The sequence below is a fragment of the Aspergillus steynii genome (assembly GCF_002849105.1).
Source record: "Aspergillus steynii IBT 23096 chromosome Unknown P170scaffold_9, whole genome shotgun sequence".
In the NCBI taxonomy this organism is placed as follows: domain Eukaryota; kingdom Fungi; phylum Ascomycota; class Eurotiomycetes; order Eurotiales; family Aspergillaceae; genus Aspergillus; species Aspergillus steynii.
In genome coordinates this window covers 1,042,500-1,063,911 of record NW_020194406.1, presented here as the reverse complement: position 1 = coordinate 1,063,911, position 21,412 = coordinate 1,042,500, and the positions used below count along the sequence as shown (strand labels likewise).

General features: G+C 52.3%; 9 protein-coding genes across 9 annotated transcripts; 3 read left to right on the top strand and 6 right to left on the bottom strand.

The window, feature by feature from the left end:
- The first annotated feature begins 163 nt into the window (after nucleotides 1-163).
- On the top strand, nucleotides 164-1,370 carry P170DRAFT_468142 (uncharacterized protein). Its single transcript, XM_024852534.1, has 2 exons — nucleotides 164-754; nucleotides 816-1,370. The coding sequence occupies exons 1-2, from the start codon at nucleotides 245-247 to the stop codon at nucleotides 1,320-1,322; spliced, it is 1,017 nt and encodes a 338-aa protein (XP_024699770.1). The 5' UTR covers nucleotides 164-244; the 3' UTR covers nucleotides 1,323-1,370.
- A 329-nt stretch (nucleotides 1,371-1,699) lies between these two features.
- On the top strand, nucleotides 1,700-2,914 carry P170DRAFT_480227 (uncharacterized protein; the record flags this gene model as incomplete). Its single annotated transcript, XM_024853765.1, has 1 exon — nucleotides 1,700-2,914. The coding sequence occupies one exon, from the start codon at nucleotides 1,700-1,702 to the stop codon at nucleotides 2,912-2,914; it is 1,215 nt and encodes a 404-aa protein (XP_024699769.1).
- Nucleotides 2,915-3,022: 108 nt separating this feature from the next.
- On the bottom strand, nucleotides 3,023-5,341 carry P170DRAFT_287082 (MATE family efflux transporter). The gene is made up of 2 exons (XM_024843213.1): nucleotides 4,004-5,341; nucleotides 3,023-3,944 (listed from the first exon to the last, which is right to left on the bottom strand). The coding sequence occupies exons 1-2, from the start codon at nucleotides 5,075-5,077 to the stop codon at nucleotides 3,138-3,140; spliced, it is 1,881 nt and encodes a 626-aa protein (XP_024699768.1). The 5' UTR covers nucleotides 5,078-5,341; the 3' UTR covers nucleotides 3,023-3,137.
- A 589-nt stretch (nucleotides 5,342-5,930) lies between these two features.
- Nucleotides 5,931-6,695, top strand: P170DRAFT_287096 (DUF202 domain-containing protein). Its single transcript, XM_024843214.1, has 2 exons — nucleotides 5,931-6,122; nucleotides 6,170-6,695. The coding sequence occupies exons 1-2, from the start codon at nucleotides 6,034-6,036 to the stop codon at nucleotides 6,594-6,596; spliced, it is 516 nt and encodes a 171-aa protein (XP_024699767.1). The 5' UTR covers nucleotides 5,931-6,033; the 3' UTR covers nucleotides 6,597-6,695.
- idi1 (isopentenyl-diphosphate delta-isomerase IDI1) lies at nucleotides 6,636-7,859 on the bottom strand. Its single transcript, XM_024850151.1, has 3 exons — nucleotides 7,499-7,859; nucleotides 7,084-7,422; nucleotides 6,636-7,025 (listed from the first exon to the last, which is right to left on the bottom strand). The coding sequence occupies exons 1-3, from the start codon at nucleotides 7,740-7,742 to the stop codon at nucleotides 6,790-6,792; spliced, it is 819 nt and encodes a 272-aa protein (XP_024699766.1). The 5' UTR covers nucleotides 7,743-7,859; the 3' UTR covers nucleotides 6,636-6,789.
- Nucleotides 7,860-8,524: 665 nt separating this feature from the next.
- Nucleotides 8,525-9,381, bottom strand: P170DRAFT_450563 (uncharacterized protein; the record flags this gene model as incomplete). Its single annotated transcript, XM_024851133.1, has 4 exons — nucleotides 8,525-8,558; nucleotides 8,764-8,933; nucleotides 8,968-9,198; nucleotides 9,256-9,381. 4 exons carry the CDS (start codon nucleotides 9,379-9,381, stop codon nucleotides 8,525-8,527), a joined length of 561 nt encoding a protein of 186 aa, XP_024699765.1.
- Nucleotides 9,382-11,762: 2,381 nt separating this feature from the next.
- On the bottom strand, nucleotides 11,763-13,491 carry P170DRAFT_287005 (uncharacterized protein). Its single transcript, XM_024843212.1, has 4 exons — nucleotides 13,300-13,491; nucleotides 12,798-13,242; nucleotides 12,080-12,730; nucleotides 11,763-12,010 (listed from the first exon to the last, which is right to left on the bottom strand). Exons 2-3 carry the CDS (start codon nucleotides 13,231-13,233, stop codon nucleotides 12,123-12,125), a joined length of 1,044 nt encoding a protein of 347 aa, XP_024699764.1. The 5' UTR covers nucleotides 13,234-13,242; nucleotides 13,300-13,491; the 3' UTR covers nucleotides 11,763-12,010; nucleotides 12,080-12,122.
- Nucleotides 13,492-14,080: 589 nt separating this feature from the next.
- Nucleotides 14,081-15,284, bottom strand: P170DRAFT_430353 (putative C2H2 finger domain protein (Ezf); the record flags this gene model as incomplete). The annotated part of the gene is made up of 3 exons (XM_024847949.1): nucleotides 14,081-14,219; nucleotides 14,281-14,354; nucleotides 14,406-15,284. 3 exons carry the CDS (start codon nucleotides 15,282-15,284, stop codon nucleotides 14,081-14,083), a joined length of 1,092 nt encoding a protein of 363 aa, XP_024699763.1.
- Nucleotides 15,285-17,422: 2,138 nt separating this feature from the next.
- Nucleotides 17,423-20,878, bottom strand: P170DRAFT_367970 (uncharacterized protein; the record flags this gene model as incomplete). The annotated part of the gene is made up of 11 exons (XM_024844835.1): nucleotides 17,423-17,881; nucleotides 17,974-18,037; nucleotides 18,100-18,134; nucleotides 18,190-18,265; nucleotides 18,910-18,994; nucleotides 19,057-19,105; nucleotides 19,275-19,317; nucleotides 19,555-19,884; nucleotides 19,945-20,499; nucleotides 20,557-20,694; nucleotides 20,754-20,878. 11 exons carry the CDS (start codon nucleotides 20,876-20,878, stop codon nucleotides 17,423-17,425), a joined length of 1,959 nt encoding a protein of 652 aa, XP_024699762.1.
- Nucleotides 20,879-21,412: the final 534 nt, after the last annotated feature.

Sequence of the window (21,412 nt, the reverse complement as noted above, 5' to 3'; positions counted from 1 at the left end):
AAATCTCGTACCTGCAGGGTTCAATCGTAAGATTGCCACGGCGAGGAGAAAGTTTACTGTGCCGCATTTCCCTAGTTGTATTACAATACTCGGTAAGGTCGGAGGTGTTGCATTTATGGACAAGTCTGGGGACATTGCTAGCCATCGTTTACTCCCCCATATATGAGGGCTGCCATTTTGCTTCCAAGGGGCTCCTGGGTAGTCTCTTTCTCTTTCATATTGAAGAGCTCTTCAGAACTTCACAATGGCGTCTAACATTCTGGCCACCCGTCTACTCTCAGGCATTCTTTTTGCACTTGCACTCTTATACTTCTGCCAGGGAAGTCGTGCGGCTCCAGCACCACATGAATATTCGGCTGATGAACACTTCCTCCTGGAAAATGCGACCCTTCCGCTACATCCCCGAGAAGTTCACCATGCGGAAAACACACTTCATTTTCTATCGAAACGTGTTCCTCCCAAGACTGTGGAACAGGGTGCTCGAATGGCGGAGTCCGAGCTACTATGTCATTTTGGATCCGATAATGCTCCCCCCCAAATGCAATTCACAGAGGAACATTTGAGAAGATGGTATTCGACAGGAAATTACTACGGTGAACTTGATGCGCCACCAGATGGAATCTCCTATACTGGCCATACCCTTGCGAAGGAGATGGATGCCTTAAAACTCCCGACGAAACTCGGAGACCGCGGGCTACAAAAGTTTCACTGGGTGCAGGATCAGGAATTTGAGTTCAAGGGCAAATTATATGAAGTGAGTCATCCATAAAAGCCACCCAGAATATATTAAACCTCTGACATCGTCTCTCACTCAGGATGGAACAGACGGATTCTATAAGGGTGTAATGAGTGTCGAGAGAGGCTTCATCTCAGCAGAGGACAACGACAATCCTCGACAGGACGTTGATGACCCTTATCCACCCCTTTACAGAATGTCGGACGTCTACTTCCTTGAATGGCAGAGACAGGCCGGTCAGAGCAACAAAGTCAAGAAACTCAGGTATTTTCTTCGGTACCACATCGTAAACCCGGATACTCTGGCTATCATCAAGGAGATTACGGATAACTATGCAACTCTTAAGGAATGGCCAGGAACCGAGTTCGCGATTTATAAAAGGGTGAAAGGCCAGGTTGAAGGTACCGATGAAGGCAAGGCACTTTTGAGGACTCCCAATGGGGTGGCGATCGCTCATTTCCTTCTCACCAACAAGAGAGTGATGGGTAAGAGGATTCCGGATTCAGTGAGACTCTGGAAGACTCAGGACGGGCAGAACATGTGGGCTCATATGATATTTCATATTGTCGAGTACAAGGGTATCTAAGTAGTCTGTCTATATACTAGGCATACCAGTAGGGGATGTGCTTTGTCGTCAAGAAATGCCTCGGGTTTTCAAGTGTTGGTCGACTGAAAATAACAGCAATCAGTCAGTACATGTAACTCAAAGGAACTAACTACCTAGGTTGACTAAAAAGAAACTACAATATCCTAATCAGTAGATCGCTTTGGTTGTTAGGGATAGCGTCAAAAAGGGCATAGATTTAGAGGTTTGGCGGATCCCCCGTGGCTGCCCGATTACTAGTGAATTACGTTGATTAATCTGTATTATTACACCACCACCGAGGAATAAATGGCCTTGTCTCCTCTTGTCTCCTCTTGCCTTCTTCAAATCTCCCTCTTATCCTGGCTTCTTTTCCAACCATGGACCCCTTCATAAAACTACCCCCTGAGCTCATTGCAAAAGTTCTTGTTTATACTGCAGATTTCTCTGCGGTAGGGAGCATTATTTCCGCGTCGCCTCGAGTCAATACAGTCTTTCGGGCTCAGCCTACTATAATACGCAACCTGCTATTATGTGACCCCATTGCAATCCTCCCGGAGATCCAAAACATGTGCCACAATATCAGCCTAATCCAGACACGTTCAGCTGAATTTCCAAGCGTCGTCGACTATCAACAGAGATGCGAGAATCCGCCACCTATCGAGTATACAGAAGAGCTCTCAATCTTCATACTTCACCTAGCCGCACGAACCCAGCGGCTAGCTTGCGCCTGCCTCACCCTGATTCAGCAAAACTTTGTCTCGGCTCTAACTGGGATCCCCGCCGGTGACATCTCAGCCTCTGACCGGGTGAAGATCGCCTGCGAGCCCTTTTCGTTCGCAGAGGAATACCGCGTATACTCCTCCCTTTGGCACCTCCAGCACTATGCCTCCCTCCGCGAAGCAGCAACAGAGCGTTGGCACTGGGACGAAATATCCATGCATGGCTTACATGCTTACAACAAATGGAACGACACGGATTTCCGGAGAGCCGAAAAGATGTGGACCACTGCCGCCTTGCTTTCTGATCTCGGCCTGAGCCCAATATACGGGCACCACCCCTTCCAAGACCAGGAGAGATTCCTAGCCCAGGACCCAGAAGGGGAGGAGTCCTCGCGCGCAGCCTGGACTTTCCCAGAGGAGACGCCGCTCCCGTTCTTCCGGTCCTTCGACCTGCCTCCAGGACGGGATATGACCAGATCCTACTCGCTGATCTGGACTCCGCCCTCGCCTCCGCCAGACACCGAAGTAAACAAAGCCTGGGCCCTGAGGGCCGAGTCCCGCCCATGGCTACCGAGACATGTGGGGGAGTTTCGGCGCGCAAGCACACTTGCTAGTCTTGAGCGCGTACCATGCTCTTATCACTTTGTGGCGTTTAAGCGATGGCGACGGCTGGGGCTGGTCATCTGGGATGCGTGGCGCGTATATCGCCTTGGGCTGTTTGAAGGAGTCCCTCGGAGACCTGGCGAAGTAATACCAACTCCCGAGGGGGGACACCTGACTGTGATACCTGACGATCCCGGGGAAAGGGAACAGCAGCTCCTACGAGTTAATTATGTGTCACGGTGGTTGGCACTTATCGGAGAATCTAAGTGACATGTTGATTTAACTGCTGAAGAGCGAAACCTTTCGAATTGAATATTCACCATAATCACAGACAACATGGTTAATAATAATACTTCCAATCTGCTCTAAGCTTTTGGGGCGCGCTAAGGTCTACATAAGTAAAAAGCGACAAGGGGCTGGTACTAAATCGGACAGAAAAATGTTCATGAAGCTATAGACAACCAAATATATATTTACGCAAACCGGAAAATTTCTATGTCAAAGCATTCCGCTGCATGGCGTCCTCAACAGACCGATCCCAGTTTGTATGGCGCAGGAAAACCGCTTCAATCACGGACACCAAGAACAGGGCAATCGCAACACCCGACCAGAGACCGAAAAGATCCCAGCCCAGGGCGAACGTGGTGCCGAAACTAATCGGCATGGCGATGGCATAGTAGCAGAAGAGCTGGACGTAGCCGCCGATTTCCTGGCGGCCGATGCCACGCAGGATGCCGTTGCAGTTGGCGGCGAGGGCGTCGAAGAGCTGGAAGGCGGCGCAGAGAGGGAGGACTTGGGCGACGAGCTCGACGACTTCGTCGTCGGAGGTGAAGAGTCGAGGGATGTAGTCGCGGAGGGAGGACAGGAGGAGCATGTTGAGCAGGCCGACGATCACGGCTCCGACCATGGTCACCTTGGCGGAGGTTTTGGCGGCGCCGACCAGCGTCGCTCCGATCAGGTTGGCGACTCGCGTGCTGCCGGAGATCGAGAGGGGGAATGGGATCTGGAAGGTAATGCTGGAGATCGTGGACAGGATCGATTGCGCGGCCAGAGGAGTTGTGCCGAGGTATGACGATGCCAGGGTCAGGATCTCAAAGGCAAGGCATTCGGCTTCGACCATGATCAGACCGGGCAGAGCGAGTCGGATCATCGGGCCCCAGTTGCGCAAGGCTCTGGAAGTAAACCCATTCCAGCACTCGCCACCGGCAACAAAATATACGTAGAAAAAGAGGAAGATGGGCATGAGATTGTCCGTGATGGCCACTGCGATCGGAGCACCAACAAACCCCCAGTTAAATTTCTAGTCCTCGTTAGCCTATCAGATTGAGAGAAGGAATTATCAAAACCAGCAACACATACCCAAACGAACAACCAGTTCATGAACGCATTAAGAGGGGCGCAGACCAGCAAGACATACAAGGACGCAGAGAACAGCCCCTGCGCCTGCACGTAACGCTTGCCACTCTCAAAGCAGGCATATCCCGGAGCACCCAGTACGACCACCTTCAAGTAGAGCCCCGCCAACTCTGCGACCTCTCTTTCAGGCACAATCCGAATTAGGACTTTGTCTGCAAAGAACCACAGGACGGCAATCGGCACGGAGATGACCCAGAGGAAAAAGACCATTTTCTGCATCTGCAGCCCCACGAGCTTCTTCCGCCCGGAGCCGTAAGCTTGAGCGCACAGCGTGTCCAAGCTGGTCGCGAGACCCTGGTAGACCGCATACCCGGTGATATTCGCCGTCATACTGGCCAAACTGACCGCGCCCAGCTCTTTCTTGCCGAGATGACCCAGCGTGAAGATACTAGCCACCGTCAAAGAGTACTGCAAGAGGAACGTAACCACCAAAGGCGCGGCATTCTTCCCAATGACCTGCGCCTCCCGTTTCCATGTCGTGTGAATCAGCCCCGCCATGACCGCCTCCTCCCACTTGCGATCGATCTCGTCAGGGTCCTCAACATTCGAATGCGAGCTCGCCCGGCGAGCGCCGAGTAAAGACGTCGTTTCCGCCGGTCTCCCGGAGTCCTGGCTCCGCCGCTCTTTCCGCCGACCAGCAGCGCTCATGACATTATTGTCGCTGAGGAGGTCCCGCTCGTCCTCGATGGCTTGTTCGCGCTCCCTCCGCGTCAGTCCCTCATGATCTGCACGGTGAGGGACCACCGTCGCATGGGAGACAGTGGTAAAGTAGCTCGGGCGCTGGTACGAGCCGGCCAGGGAATGAGGGTTCGTGCCGGGCTGGCTGTTCATCGCGCGGATCGTCGACGTCTCAGACGCATCGTCGTCGGTAGCGAGCACGGAACTTTCGTCGTCGGCGTAACTCTCCAAGTCCCGAGCAATTGCCGTTTCCGCGAGAGGGGAGCTCGACCGAAACTGGCCCTGCATTGCTTGGTGCTCTGTTGCGCTGAGCGAACGCGCATTCTTGGCCCCGACCATGACGGCAATGGATTGTGTCGGGGAAATGGGTCAATGAATCAATCAATGAGAAAGTAAGTGAAATTAGTAGAGATGTTTCAACCGGCCACTAAACCCCCGCATGACTCTCATATGAGTCGAACACGAGGCAGCGGGACAGACTCGGAGATTCTTTCCTCGCAAGAGAGAAAGAGAGAGAAAGAAAAGAGGCTGGAAGGAAAAAGTAAGCAGACAAGGAAACGCGAAGCGGGGACGAACTAACGGGCTTTTAGAATTAGCTTGGTCCAGTCCACTCGGACTTCGGCGACTCAGTGGCCATGCGCACTCCGAGGGAGGCAGAATTTTGCCTCCCAGCGATTAAAATAAAGTTGTTTGGTCCATCCCAAGGACGAGATCCACCGCGTATTGGTCGGTGACTCATATCAGCACGCCTTCGTGAACTTTGCCGCATCCTTGCTGCTGCTTGGATCATTGGTTTGAGAAGCAAGGGTAGCTTGTCCGAGAACCGGTGTAAACAATCCTTCCCAACCAGGATGGCTCTGATGGAGATCAAATCGCACGAGAGGCACAGCTGCAAACCGACGCCCCGCAATCCGCGTCTCCACCGTCAAAGATGCGGTGTCGATCAAGATCTGTCAGTACACTTGGGATGGCCATTTGACCATTGAGACAAGACCAAGAAACAGACAACTCGTGGGGATTCTTCCACTGGAACTGGAAGGACTCGCGGACTCTCCGTAGCAAAGCGCCGACACGCGAAGGAGGGAGCATGACATCATTCCCGAACGAGAATAGCCCGTCACGTGGCCTGTCATGGGGTCGTCCATCGACGGACTTCAATATTTAATTATCGATTCTGCGCTGACCAGCTCGAGGCAGCCGGGCTGCTGGTCGCGTTGAAGCAGAATGCCTAGATAGCACACGCTATCTCTATCATTCTCTCTATCGACATCATCTCCGTGACCATTACAGTCACCATGGCTGACCCTCAACCCCAGGCGTCACAGCGCCCATCCTACAATCCCCTCATCAACATGGCGAACTCCAAGCCCGTCATGGTCGACGAGTGAGTTCCAACACTCAGTCCGACTCAGACCCAACTAACTCAAAAAGCCACCTCGAAGACAGCCAACACATCTTCCTAACCCGCCCCATCTTCGGCGCCCTGCTGTTCGAAAACTCCACCTCCGACGCCCGCGACCACTGCGCCAACGAACGAACCTTTCTCTCCTGGCTCCGCCTCTCCATGTACCTGGGCGTGGTGTCCCTGGCCATCATCATCTCGTTCCACTTCCACGGCGAGCCCACGGGCCTCGAGCGCCGCATGGCCCTGCCGCTGGGCATCATCTTCTGGGTGCTGAGCATCGCGTCGCTGGTGAACGGGTTCGCGAACTACGTGCGCACAGTGCGGAAGTATAGTCGGCGGGCGGCGCTGGTGCAGAGCGGCTGGAAGACGCAGATGACGTTTACAGTGGTCGGCACGGCCATCTTGGGCAGCTGTATATTGTTTCTGGCGACGGATGCGAAGTCGTCGAATTAGTCGTCTACATACTCTACTGGACATACGGGTGAGGTGCAATGTAAATACTGGTTCATTCACTTCGGCTTCAAATTGTGATAAAATATTCAACTGGCTGGTCATGGTATATCCCGAAAATAGAACAAGAAGCAAAAAGTCAATCTGCAGGGACGGGGGGTCCCAAGATATTCAAGTGGAGAGATCCCGACGCATCTCACATGCGGCGAATCTCCGTCTCGCCCTTGTATTTGTCCAAGGCGGCGGTGCCCAGATGGCTCCACCACTCGAACAGCATCGAGTTGCAGATGAGCTTGAACCACGGCGTGAACTTCAGGCCGGGCTGCTCGAACATGACCTTCAGCTCGTCGGCCGACACGTACCGCGTGTCGCGGACCTCGTTGGGGTTCTCGTTCAGGTCGACGTCGGCCTGGATGAAGAGGATATAATCGACTATGAAGCCATTAGCCAGCGTCTCGATATCCAACACATCCGGAACCGGGGAACATACTCTCATGCTCGCCCCACTTCCCATCGCTCGGGGCCTTGTAATGGATCCTCGTGAAATACTCAAACTTGTCCAGCGGCACCTGCTCGGGCTTGATGCCCAGCTCCTGCTCCAGCTTGCGCTGCGCCGCCCGCTTCACGCCCAGCACGGCGGCGTCCAGCTGGGCGCCCGTCTCGCCGGGGACGCCCAGGGGGTGGGAGCAGCAGGTATTCGTCCACATGTCGGGGAAGGTGATCTTCTCGGAGGCGCGCTGCTGGAGCAGCAGGCGGTTTTTGGAGTCGAACAGGAAGACGGAGAAGGCGCGGTGCAGGAGTCCCTTGTCGATGTTGGTCATCAGGTGGCCTGGATGGGTCGTGGGTAGTTAGCGGATGAGCCGACCGTAAACAAATCCCGACAAGAACCCCAGGGGCAAACATACACGTCTTCTTGCTGGCACTCCCAATCGGCTTGTCATCGTCGTCCAGAACTATACACACCTCCTCCATCAGACGGACCTGCTCCTCGTCGTAGCCGGCCAGCTCGCCGCCCTCCTGCACGGAGGGGTTCCCCCCGGCGGCGGGGAAGACCTCGCGAGCCAGCGAGGTGTCGACGTCCGGGAAAAGGGAGGCGACGTTGTCGGCCGTGATGCGGGGCGGGGCAGTGATCGTGGTGGTAGCGCTCATGATGGGTATGTGGCGAGGGGTGAAATGAACAGGAAAGTCGATCGTCTTCATCGATCGCAAGCGATGCTTATTTTCGTTTTATTTTGGCCGTCGGGCAGGGCGGCGGCGGGCGGCAGAACGGGACTCAGGCATGCGGGGGCCGCATTCCAGTGCGCATTCCTCTCCCTTCATCTCCCTCGACTCGGTTCTTCCTGCTTGTCAGGGTGCACGGGACTGTTGGGGAGCACAGAATGCAGCTATCCTCAGATATTGACAGACATGCATACCACCTCTACTGCCACGATGTCCTCCGAAATGCCACCCCCCGATGTAATTCCCTTACCCCGCATTCCCGGTGTTCGCCCGGCGGGTTTCCAATTGGCGATCCTCACGCTCTCATCGTTATTCTCCGAGGTTGCACGCCTGTTCGTGCAGGTACAGCCTCTTTCAGCCTTCATGAATATTCAAATCCGGTCGAGGCAGCGCTGGCATGCCTCTTACTCGGTAGTTCTATATATAAACCGCATGTAAAACATCTTCGAACAAGATGAAGCACACGGAGGATCTCCCGCTATCCTGATCCAGGCAATGCGCCTCCCAATCAAACGAACGGGTTGATGTTTTGTCCGGAAATAACAGCCACGTCGGTCGTTTCGGATGTTCAGTTCCTCTTCGAGGCCCTTGCTTCTGCTTATCCCTGTCCTGGGCTATACGCATCATATGATATAGCCAGCCACTGTCCACTATTAGTACCTGCTCAGGTAAGGCACATGAGTATGCCTCACCTGGTGCCGCTGCTTTAGTCAGGTATTCAGTTGTTGACCAGTTTCATCTAAGCTAAAACAACATAGCCACAAGATTCCGGATCAGTAGAACTTCGTATTCTTCGGCAGGCCTTCCTGCTGATCCTCCTGCCAAACATAAGCTCGTAAACAACAAACAAACAAATAGCAAAACTTACCAGCAGTCTTCCAAAGCCCTCCACAAGACTATCCTCAAACGCAGTCTCTTTGCCCTCATCATACTGCAAGCTCCCGCCAACATTTGCGCAATATCAAAATCAACCCACACAACCCGCTCATCACCTCCTTTACCCTCCACCCCCGGAACAATCAACACATTCTTCCGGTACGGGTCATTATGCACAACCCGCACGTGGTGTACGGCTTTGATACCCAGGATGGCCTTTTGGATCCTATCCCGTGTGTAATTCTCACAGTTCAACGGCTCCGCACGGGGAAGATACTGGAGTAAAACCCGCGCAGGGACGGTGGACATCGTCGAGGAAAGCGTTCAAATGCGGTACCAGTGTCGGTGTGAGCGGATCGATATCTTCAAACACCGCGTGGAGCTTAGGTACGAAGCCCTGCTCGCATGCCCCTGCTGCTGAGAGCAGCTTGTAGGCCTCGATCTCACAGCGCCAGCGGCAGAGATCGCGGCCTTTGGAGGTAAAACCGGGGTCCTTGTTGACGTGGAACTGGAGATCTAGCTGTAAATTATGGCCCAGACCAGGACGCGGGATTCGGTGACGTACTACTTTCAGGCAGTATTTGGCACTTTCATGGTTGATGGGGAAGATCTTTGAGCTGTCTGATGAGTGCAGGAGTTGGGTTATGGAGAGCTCGGAGAGGAATTGTTGGGTGTTTAGAGAAGTAGTCATTCCGAGAAGGATACAATATAGCGCTTCAGTTGGGTCCGGCAAGTCAAGTTCTCGCAATTATTAGAATAAAGACCTTCGAATGGGGTAGTGGAATACTAGACTAGGCAGTCGAAGCAGCATTTCACTATAGAAAGTCTAGAATCTGAATTGTATTCATTCCTAAAAGCAGCAACCCAACTATCCACCCACTACCCAGTATCCTCTACACAACACCACAAATCATTCGCATGTGCCAAGCTGCACTACACAACCAATACCATCCACCCTGTGGAGAATCCTCACCCCTACCTCAGAACCTAGAACAGATAGGCAGATAGGTAAACACTCTACACCTTCGAACCCGGTCAACAGAGTTACAGGCTGACCTGTTCCGACCATCGAGGGAACGATCCGACCCAATAAAATCCCTGCGTAAGCGAAGAAAGCCCCAGGGAATGGCCTTGCATTGTCACACCAGACTGGGCTGCACGTAGCCTCGAATGCCAGGATCAAGTGAGGGGGAGTCTTAGTCTTGGTCTTGGTGAAGGTGTATTGGACCTCCGACCTCCTGCTTATTGCGGGATAGTCGGGCATTGGGTGTAGTAATCATACGCAGTAAGCACAGATGAAAGGCTGGGTAGATGAATGGATAGCTGCAGAAGATGTCTTTCTTTCTGTTACTCAGACGACAATGCCTGGATTGTTCGGGGCGAAGGACCCGGTTTTCTGCACCTGGCAAGTTACAGCAACCTGTCCTTCTCCAGCACATGATTGAAACAGTCCAAAGAGGGGTACAGATTACATCATGCCCACCTGGTTGTGTGTCTATATTCGTGCGTTATATAGGCGATTAATCTATCCAGTGTATTTCCCATTGGATGACTGGATGATTTGGAATAACCACGTAGCCAATTACCGTGGTGATATTCCCTGATTATTCCCATTGCCTTGCGTTGCTTGCTGTCTCAGAGTCTGTACCTGGAGACTTGTGTGAATTCGATGGGACTTGTTTCCTGGGGAGGGGAGGAATGCATTCTTTTAATGGTTTAATTTGATTGCCTACCTTGTTCTGTTAGCACCTGCTCAACAGTGGAGCCAGACAACGTCGAGGAGAGTAGTTAGAAGACGGTTAAAACGAGCGGATAAGATATTTGGCATTGGTTCTGCAGGGCTTGAGACGAAGGAATTAAATTCCTTCACGTCTCGGTGAAGAACTTTATGCCAGGGTATGCTTTATCTTTTGGTTTAGATAAGTACCTACCTACCTACTGCACACATGTAGGCACCACTAGGGAGTAATTTCTACAGGTACGCAGCATCTTATCCACAATTATTAGTACTGCGTAGGTAGTTGGAAATCCCCAGCCATTGCTGTTCCAACCCACATCATACGTTTCAGACCCTGCCAGAGATTCCGGTTTACAACCCTGATTCAGTCCCTAACTCCACAATAAACAAAATGATACAGATTCAATGAATACCTGGTTCCTACAGAGTAGAGTACACGAACACTCCACGCGCCTATCTTTCCAAGCAGTATACGAACTGCGTACTGCGTATACACACCACCTTCGGCCGTAGCTATGCAGATACATAGACTAGCCTTCGCCATTAAAAAGCCCCCAAACGTCAGCGTCTCAAGTACAATGTCTGACCATGGGACAGTTAATGACCGACAATCAAGATGATCGGATTTCATCATGGCGCAAGTTAGTTAAGATGATCTTGACGTTTGTGTGGGAAGAAGAAGAGGAGGAGGAGGAGCTCCAGTGCCCACTGGCCAGGCCCACGCCGACAAAAAGGCCACGGCCCGCGCACCTTAAACAAGTTACAACAACAAGCATGGAAGAGACCTGGTCCCTGCTAGCTAGCTAGCTAGATAACTAGGTAGTACCTAGGGTAGTCTCTAGGGAAGGTAAAGAAAGCAATAAGACCACCCGCCGTTACATCCAAACCCCCGACCACGGCCTGGAGACTATCACCACGGCATCTTTCCCAAAACAGACCACATGAGCCGGGCCCCGTCAATATTAATCCCACCGGGACCAACCGACTGACTCGTGGGCTTAATTCCAACACGAATCGAAACCTCAAGTCAGGCAACTTAGTCATTAGTATATAGGTTAGGGTCGGCCGCCTAGGGTCGGCCGCCCGTCGCAATAGATTAAACGAACTAGAGCGGAAAAGGGGGGCCCCGTTCCGTAGGGTGCTCCATAATGCGACGCACCGGCCAGGTACGGAGAAGGGCCACTCCGTACGACTACGCACATTTAGCTTATGGGTCTCGCTCTAGTCTCTAGTCTCTGCCTTACTTTAGGACCGCGTACTTCCTTACTCCATACTCTGGATGGAGACGGGCCCTTTCTGTGTGATTTTCACGGAACTCACCCGGTTGGTCTAGCTTGCCTGACGCGAATCGGATTTCCGTTCGGAAAGTACCCTCCTCCATACCTTAGGTACGGCCCTACTCCGGAGCTGTTACGGAGAAACTAGACCCTACTACCTACGCTACTGCGCAGGTCTTCTATCCTGCTCTGAATGATTACGGGGTCGGTTAGAATCATACCTTGTCGATTGACGCACAATCAGCCCCGAGGCTGAAATCCAGGGTGCTTACTCCGACATCTCATCTCGTGTCATCTGATCTCATCTCATCGCATTATCATGTCAGCCTGAGTGTGACGGATTGACCAGAGTACCCCGTCCTACTCCGACGTACTCCGACAGCCAACATAGCAACAAGGCCAGTCCTGAAAAGCCAATCAGTACTCCGTAAGCGAAAGATGAAAACCCCCCGGCCCGGCTGAGTCTAAATCCGCTTGATGTTTCCGGCCGGAGAGGGCCAAAGGGAAGGAAGGAAGGCCCAGAGCCAAGTCCAGGGGTAGCTCTCCTTCGGGGGTCGGGTGGGAATAGTACTTTTTAGTCCGCACCCGGGGAGGGATTCGTTCCATAGCTTCGTGGATGGGTCCTGGTGGCATTTGGTATTTTTGTTCGCGGTCCAGATTGGCGCTGGTATCGACTTCAACAACCGCAACCACAACCATGACCCCGGGCGGGTTCGGCCGCTGGGGGAGGCCATTTGGGGAAGTTGAAAAGAGAGACCGAACAAGGTCGAATAATAGGAACAAAAAAGAGAAAAAGCAAAAACAAATAAAACCAAGGAGTAGGGACAAAGAAAAAGAATCGACATACGAGAAGTCGACTATCGCCAAAACGGAAAATGGAGGAGCAGAAGAAAGAAGAAAAAAAGACCGTAAAAAAATGGAGATAAACAGACACCATCCCACTCGTGTGCCGACTGAAGAGAAACAAAGCCAGGACGTCAAGACTCGGCAAGACCACCTGGGCAGACCGACCTGGATAATTCCACCTATGAGATGCTCCGTTCAGAGGATCAGCGGTGCATGCAATCCTCCATCGCACAACGATCGACGAACCCTGATACGAAGCGAATACTCTCAGGAATCTGGATCCGCAATCGCACTCCGTAAAAGATTCGTGTCCCTCGTCGTGATCCTGTCGGTCTTCGCCGATCGAAGCAGAGAGGGGGATTGGAATCCAGGCCCCAATTAACGCACGGCGGGCGAGAGGAAGACCGGGAAACAACTCATTGTTTGGGTGGCTCCATGGGAAGGAATTGACTGTCGACGGGGATGCGGGTTCTCGAGCTACAGGCGGGAGAACTCCATCGACTGGGCGGGTAAACATACTCTGTAAGGCTTGGTTGGGGGGTGGATTCTTGGCCGGTGGGATTTGGCTCGAGCTTCTTGCACTCTGGTGTCGTCTCCACTCTGTTTCGAGTGCATAACACCTGTCGGTCACAGAGTTTGTGCTTGGGTGTATAAATTCACCACATCTTGGGCAGACGATCATCTCGCAGTCCTATCCGGTCATCAGTGGCAGTGAACAAAAATAAATGGCAGGATTGTGATTTCGAACGTCGAGGGCGAAGCGGCCTCCACAATTGACACTATCCAGCGGCTAGTACTTTGGGCGTATCAGTCTCTCCTCGGCGTCTAGACATTGGACGGGATTCCCCCATTTCCTCAACGAGGATCCAGGCTGGAGACTTTGCGTTGATTGAGAGGTCTCATCCGGTAGCAGCACTAGGTCTGTTAGCCTGTGCGGATATCCACCCAGATATATATGTCTGAAGGGCTAAGAAAGTCAATGGCGGATCAACACTGGAAGATCCCGCAATAGCCGTTCCGCCATAACCGGGTGGGCCGTCCGATAGCGCAGAGTGGCATATTAAACATCACGCCTGCTGAGTGTGGAGTCGCAGAGAGAGTACCAAATAAACATACAAAAAATACCAAATCCAAAAGCAGTGGGTGGTAAACGAGCAGAAGAGATGTCGAGAGGCGTGAAGCCCATCCCCAGCTCAGAACGATCCGTTGAGCATGGACCAGCCATGCATTAAGCCTAATTTCTATAAGCGCCCAAGCGCTACAATGCGGGATCTAACGACATGCCCAAAATGTGCAAAACCAAAACACAACCGCAAAACAGTGCAAAGAAAATGACAAGAGCCGCCCCCAGGGTCCATCCAAGTATACATCACTGGCCGTTACTGATGACTGTCCAAACCAAACAATAAAAAAACAAAAAACAAAAAACAAAAAACAAAAAACAAAAAAAAGCACATTCGTTAACCCTCGAGCATCATCTCTGCGATCAACGCAGACTTAAATTGCTCGTAGCCCGTACCGAGTATCCATTACATGTCCGGGAAATTGGGTTCCATCTTGATTTCAGGACTGGCGGCCGCCGACGGGGATTGTGGGGCGTCGCCAATCTCCTTGTCACGCTTGGCCTTTGCCGCTCGGCGCTTTCGTCGCTCGCAATCCGATCGGTGTCTGTTGAGGTGTCATTAGTATGGAAACCAATGTAAATATGCTTCAAAATCATCTAACGTACCTGGTTAATGTGTCCTGTCGGCTGAATTTCTGATCACACACGTCGCAGCTGAATTTCCGGATGCCACGATGGATCTGTCACTTCGTCAGTGCTTGCGCTGTCTGGATCAGGGACCAGCTACTTACGCTATCCACATGCCGTCGAAGGTCCGTCCTCCTCCCAAAGCGTCTTTCGCAGGTCTCGCAGTGGTACATCTTCCTGCGGGATGGGTCGTGTTTCTTCATGTGTTCACGGCAGTTCGAGCGTCGAGTGAAGCGAGTACCACAGGTGGTACACTCAAGACCGCTGGCAGACGGGATCTTGGATCGGTCATCGTTAGATGCTTCGCCATTATTCTTGGTCCACTTCAAGATTACCTCGTAGGGATGGCTTTGCGCCACCGATCGTTCCGAGAGACGGTCGACGTTTGGGTCGAGCTCAACGAGCGTACCGTTGATACTTCCAGCCTGCTGGGGATGAGGGAACCGATTGTTGTTGGCCACGAGTTGCGGCATCGGTGCCATCACGGGAGTCGTAGGGGCGTTGGTGATGGGGAAAAGACTCGGGTTCCAGAAATCGTTGGGCTCCTCCTTGATCTTGCACGCCTCGTCAGAGCAATTCGCGTTCGGCCACATGTCTGAGCTCTGACTCGGCATCATATCGTGATGTCCGGCGATGTCCATGGGGACGCCGTATTCTGGCGATGCACTCAAAGTCTGAGAGCTGTAGTAACTGAGGGGTGAGGCTGAAACATCCGGGTAGCCGCCAAATGGCTCGTACTGGGTCGCTGGAGAAAACGGGCCAACGTCCATCGCGGCATCGAGAACGGACTCGGGAGGCATTATCTGGTCAGACCAGTCGGTGGTCGGTGATGGGTACTGTTCGGAAGTATAGACCCTCGACTGTTCGGCGGAAGGACCCATATCACAGTGAGAGATCCCCAGCCCCGCGGGAGGCTGAGAGTGAGGCACATAGTTTGGGACGGAGCGCATTGGCGACGAATAAGTCGGAGAGGAATCCATCATCATTGGGTCGTCCGATAGCGATCGAACGAGAGAGGGCGGCGAAGGAAATGACATGGAAGGGCAATGCATCCTTTTGAATGTCACAAGCGGCGAAAACGAGAGGACGGAAGCGAGCCTCGCGAGGCAACGAAACAAGCAGAAGTATCAACCGGAAGAGAAAAAAAATAGAGAAATGAAGGAAGAAAAAAAAGGAAGTGGGGTTATGAGATAAATAAGAGATGTTTTCAAGAAAAAAAAGAAAAGAAAAGAAATAAAACAAATGCAAGTGAAGAAAAGACTGGTGTTCTTATTGTCACAAGCTAAGAGAACTTTTCTCTCTCTCAATCTCACCACGGGGAAGCCAAATGCAAACAGGTAGCGAACTACATCCACGAGATCAGGAAACCACGAGGGTTTATAAGAGAAGAACGACGATAATGACACAACAGCAGCGCCGCTGGAAGGGATTAATAGTGGCGAACATGGACCGTGGCTGAAAAGGGTACCGATAGAATACGCCATATAACAATTGGAGGGGACGGTGCCGCCGTGCTGGCACAGTGAGCAAGAAGAGCAGCAACCTTGACGCCTGGGTCAGGCAAGGCAGAATTGCTGGAAAGCAGACGCATGAATGCGGTGGACAAGAGGGAAACACAGAATGAGTAAGTGAAGGGGGGTGTGGCAGGTCTAGCTGGGGAGAGGGCCGGACCGGGTTGACTGCAGGCCATCTCTGCAGCATTCAGATAGGCGCGACAAGAAGGAAGTCGACATGCACAATGACTTAGCGCCGGAAGAGTGTGATCAGGTCAAATTATCAGTCCATCAGCCCGTCAAGTCAGAAGTCTTCGTGCCTGCCGGGGTCGAACAGGGGTGGAGGAAGAGGGGGGGAGAAGAGGGAATGAGCATCGTCATTGTCGCCTAATGGGAGTTGCCCGGGTCGATAGAAAAAGAAAAATCGAATTAAAAAATTAGAACTGAAAAATAAATAAAAGTATTACAAAAATAAATAGAGAAAGAAAAAAAAAAATTAAAATAAAAGAGAGAATTATTAATAAGGATAATCAAGAATATTCCAACGGCAATCTTAGAGGACGACCGAAGAAAACCCAGAGGGCAACCCCAGTGACAGGGGAGTAAAAAATAACAGAAACAGGGAAAAGAAAAAGATAATCACCGGCAGGGTGGGTGGACGACGGTGGCAGGAGCAAGCCGTACCTAGGACTTGGTCGATGGGAAATCCAGTCAGTCCATCAATCACCGGGGGGGTGGTCCATCAGGGAGGGATTGGGAATGGATGGATGCAGCTGGAGACTGGCAGGACTGGAGTGACTGGACCCAGTGTCTCTCTGACTTCCCCGATCACCGACGGCCGGACGAGCACCCGCGCACTTTCGTTGCGACTCTCCCTCGTCTGGAAGAGGGAAAGTCTCGACCCGACAGTCTGGTACCTTGCTTGGCAAATGAGCAGTGCGTGTCGCCCGGTCTGATTGGCAAACACAGCCGCATGATCCGGGTCGAAAAAGGGGAGAGGGGTAACCCATCGGTCGTCTGGTTCTGGTGCTGGTCGAAGAAAGAGGGGACTGTCGAAGGGACGCTCCGTCACTATTCATGGCCCAACAAACAATGCTTTTGATGCCTCGGGATGTCCTGGGGGGAGCCAGACTGGGCGGCAGGAACACCGATCTCGATCACGGAATCGACCTGGACACCATGGCAGAGCCCTCTGCCCCGTCACGAACCCCTGGTAGTTAATTTGTGTACGTGTCTATTAATAATCGTCACCTTATATCAATCCGTCCCACCGATGAAGCACCGCATTCCAGAAAAAGGAAAGGGCCCCCATGATGCAGACGAGAAAAAAAAAATAAAATAAAAAAGTAATGAAATAATGATGATCCAAAATAAATCAGTCGTAATCAAAATAAAAAGAAAAGAAAAAAGAAAAACAGCAATCACGCCCGAGTCGTCTGTCGAACAGGGCTCATTTCGAACGATTCCCCATTTGGGGGCTGGTCAGGGACCGGTCCTCACACTAAATCTTTAGCTATGGCACCGGCTTATGCAGCAGGTGCGTGTGCGTAGCCTGTTAGGCAGTGGTCCGTCCGCCTTGCCCGAGGCTCCCCAAAAATGATCATTTCTCCCCGAATGATTATCATCATTTACTGGCGCCGGTGGTGGACGGCCACCGTAGCTGCCACTCGCTCCACTTGGGTCCGCAACCGTTCCACCTCGTCGATCATATCCGCGATGTCAACACGCCCGGCCTGCCCCGGGCCTAGCCCGCGCGCTTCGGGATGCTGGCCCGGACTAGTGCGCCCTCTAGGCTTCGCAGAGCCCAGAGAACGCTCCGTTGCGGAGGCATAGAGCGGGGCGCGGTGCGTGGAGAGAGCGAAACCGCTCTGGATCGAGGATGTAGGTCGGCTACTACCTCGTGCCGTCGCGGTCGGGGGGAAGTGATTACTTCTCCTGGCAACGTAGCGGCGGCTAGATTCATAGGTCCAGATCAACGCGACAAAGGGGAGGTGGGTGGCCCGGAGTAGAATGATACGCACTCGACGAATGCGCTCGGCCGACAGGAAGAGCCGCAGAGGACGGATACAGAGAAGGGGGATGAGATTCTGGTGGTCGTCAGTAGTCAGTAATCAATAGTCATTAGGTAGTCGGTCCATCCAAATCAGTGCAAATCCCACAAATATCGGAATCAACTGACCAAGGGAGGCATGAAATAGGTTAGTCGACGGGAGTTGCTGCTTTCAAGCACGTAGATGGAGAGCCTATTTCCACCCGTTAGACGACGACCCCCAAAGAAACGGGCATGAACTGGTTGGTCACTCACTGGAAAAGATACTCTTCTCGGGCATGAGCCATGACCTAGGCGAGGAACTAATCAGCGCAATGGACCGTCAACCGCAATGACGGAACGTACCCCTTCTAGACTCATACTCATCAAACTGACCAACGACGAGATCAACAGAAGATTTGTCATGGAAACGAAAATTAGCCTGCGAATCAGAGCCGTCAGTGTCCAGTTTTCTCTGTGATGTAATTCGAAGCTCCATGCCAAGGTGCCGTGGGGTTGGATGCCCTATGGAGTATGGCAGCGTCCAAGCGGCATGGCGCCTACAGGGGCTCAACCCATCACCCTCGTCGGCAACCCACTGCGCATAATCGGGTCATTCCACGCGGATGGCCCCAAAAAAAGAACAAAAAATCAAAAATCAAAAATCGAAACTCAAAAGATCGTTGGGCATGGCATCTCCAACGCCACTGGCGCCGTCGAACGTGACCGGAGGAGTATGCGACCGACTTTTCCAAAGTTCCTGTGGCGCAGTATGGAAAAGACTCACATTAAACCGTAGCCGAAGATCGGGGAAATCTAAGAATTAGCGTGTTAGTTAACTTAACGCGACAGCCAACCGATTTCGCAAAACCCCTGGAAATTTCAATTCAGGCCGCATGACAGCCGCTTAGTGCGTCGGACTTACTTCCTGAGCGATGTCCTAATATCCAATCAATTCAGCCACCATCAGTTTGAAGAACGCTTTCCACCAGTTTTAGGAACAACGCACGAAGCCCAATACGTTCGATCTGCCTCGCACCGTTAGTTGAAAGAGCGGTCGACGCCGGGGGGTTTTCACCGCCATACCCGAAGAACACCTTCACCAAAATCCACGACATTTGCCTGAGAGAAAGGCGGTCGCGCGCGAGCATGGTGAATGTCGTCAAGAACCCTGCCCACCTTAGCACTGCGGCTTTCCCCCGGGGTCTGGCCCAATCAGGGCCCCAGACCTACCGATATACAGCACTACCACCACCGGGATGAAGCGGAAAAACGCTTTGGTCTAGTCATACTGTTGATCAGCCTCACCGTCCCACGCCAGATTCACCGAGTCTAGTGCCATGATGCGCTCATACCATCTCCTTCAAAACCGGAATCTACACACGGAACCAGTCAGCCGGGCGTTCTAGAGATCGGTGTGCCCATGCGCGCGATCGGCGGGTCTGACTTACCAGGCTCCCAAAGTAAGAGTTTAAGCTCACCAGCGAGCATAGTCTTTTTCGGCGCAGTTAGATCCTGAAACCAAGACCTGACAATGATTCAGAAGATGTGGATCTCACCGTGGAACCAGAAACAGCGCCTCCAGGGACAGAATATCGAATGATAGGTCCGTGATGTAATAACTCTCCTCGGCCAGACCGATAATCCCTGGATATTCCTCCTATCAGTTCATTGATGCGGACCGTTTTCAGCTGGGGCAACATCACTGTGCCAGTTCCAGACCGACAGGACAGAGCTGAAACGTTGACAAGGCAGATTCGCTTGTTACAGAATGACTCACTTGCAATGACAAAGGCGAGTCCGGTGCCTATGATACCCATGTTCCACATCTTCCAGAAGTCCATCTGGTAGAAGAGCATTCCCGCGTCTGCCATGCCACTCACCTCATCATAGGCAAACGCGGCAATCCAGAAATACATCAGTGTTTCGAAGAGCCCGATGCCCGTCGACTTCCTCTCGACGAGAACCGCGTAGTACAGGACAAGAAAAGATACGAAGAAAGCCGCTTCAAACGCTTTCCGGTATACCGGTACTCTGAGACGTGAGTACGGATCTGCCGTCCTGTTCGCGTACACAGGTTAGTGGGCTACTAACAGCATGAACGGATGCTTTCTGCCTCACCGTTTGTCAAGGAAATGCGGCCTTTTGGTCGAATGTACGCTCAAGGTGTCCCAGAATACAATCTCTCCTTTCCATATGTTGTCTATGACTCTCTGAACAACCTTCTGACCGAGGAACTTCTTTGCATGCGCGATGGTGGCAATCTCTAGTGCATTCAGACCAAAGAACAGGGAGAACTTCTCCAGCTCTTGTGCGTCATGAGAGGAGCTGCAAGAGCCTCGATTGTCCAAAGCAAAAGAGCTTCCTACGCGACTCCTGCCTCCGAATAAGTTATACACAGACGATGAAGAGCCCTCTAGTAGAGGCATTCTTTCACTATTTCGTCTGCTCTGGTCTTCAGCGGAATCCGCAAATCCCGCGGCGCCTCGCTCTGCTTGGGCCAGGGAGGCATTACTGTGCTGGGGTAGCCTAAGCTCCTCCAGCAAAAACTCAATGGTCTCCCGTTGATCGAGGTGGCATAGAAACTGCCAGGCAACATACTCGCAGGCATATCCGCGACTTTCATTAAGTCCCCAGTCGGCATCAGTGGTATTATCAAACTCCCATTTCAGGATCCTGTGTTAATTCGTTCAGAGCCCATGTTATGGAGGTAGACCACGGGAGAGAACATACATCAGCGCAGCAATGATGCAAGGATTATGTGAGTTCTCCGCCAGGGAGTAGATAAGAAGTCTAAGATGCTGACCATGGGAAGAAGATCTCAGCTGCTCAAAAGTATATGACACATCCGCAACGGCCAGGGTTATGAAGCTAGACGACACATCAGATATCTTTTCAATCTGGTGGCCAGGGTGCATGAGGAAATTTACTTGTACAGCTTTCGGACCACATCGGGCAGTGGTTCGGTGTCGTCGATAATCGGGGGCTCAAGTTGTGCATTGTCGGCGGGCGCTATCGATGATGTCGAAGAATTGGGCCTGGTGGAGGAAGACATGTAGGAACAGCACCGTTGGACGGCACGGCCAAGACAACTGGATGTATGAAAAATCAAGGTAGCGCGCCCATGGATTTCGCTGCGGAGAAAAAAATTTTGGCGCTGACCAGCCCCTGACGCCGACTCTAGAAGCAGGTTCGCAGCTTTAAATTGCTCAGTCGGTGAACAAGCTTTTCGCAAGAATGGCTGACATTCGAGAGCTTATCAGGCGGGTCTTGGCAGCGATCGCGCCACGTGAATTGCGATGATATGCTGCTTAGTGGTCGATATGACCAACGCTATGAACTTGGGCAGTCAGCAGAAACTATCGGTGAAGCATCAAGCAGGACTGTCAGGCATGGGGCAGGATCCATAATCTTCGGATGACTGCCGATGTCTGGATAGCCGGTGCGTTGATTGGTTCCAGCACGTCACCCCAAACCTGATAGCTACTAGTGACATCAGTAGCTGTAACAGGGGGTCCTGGCGGATCCGAGCCGCTCAACACGCCGAAATCGAGTCCGAGAAGGCTCATTGGGCAGAATGAGTTACTGT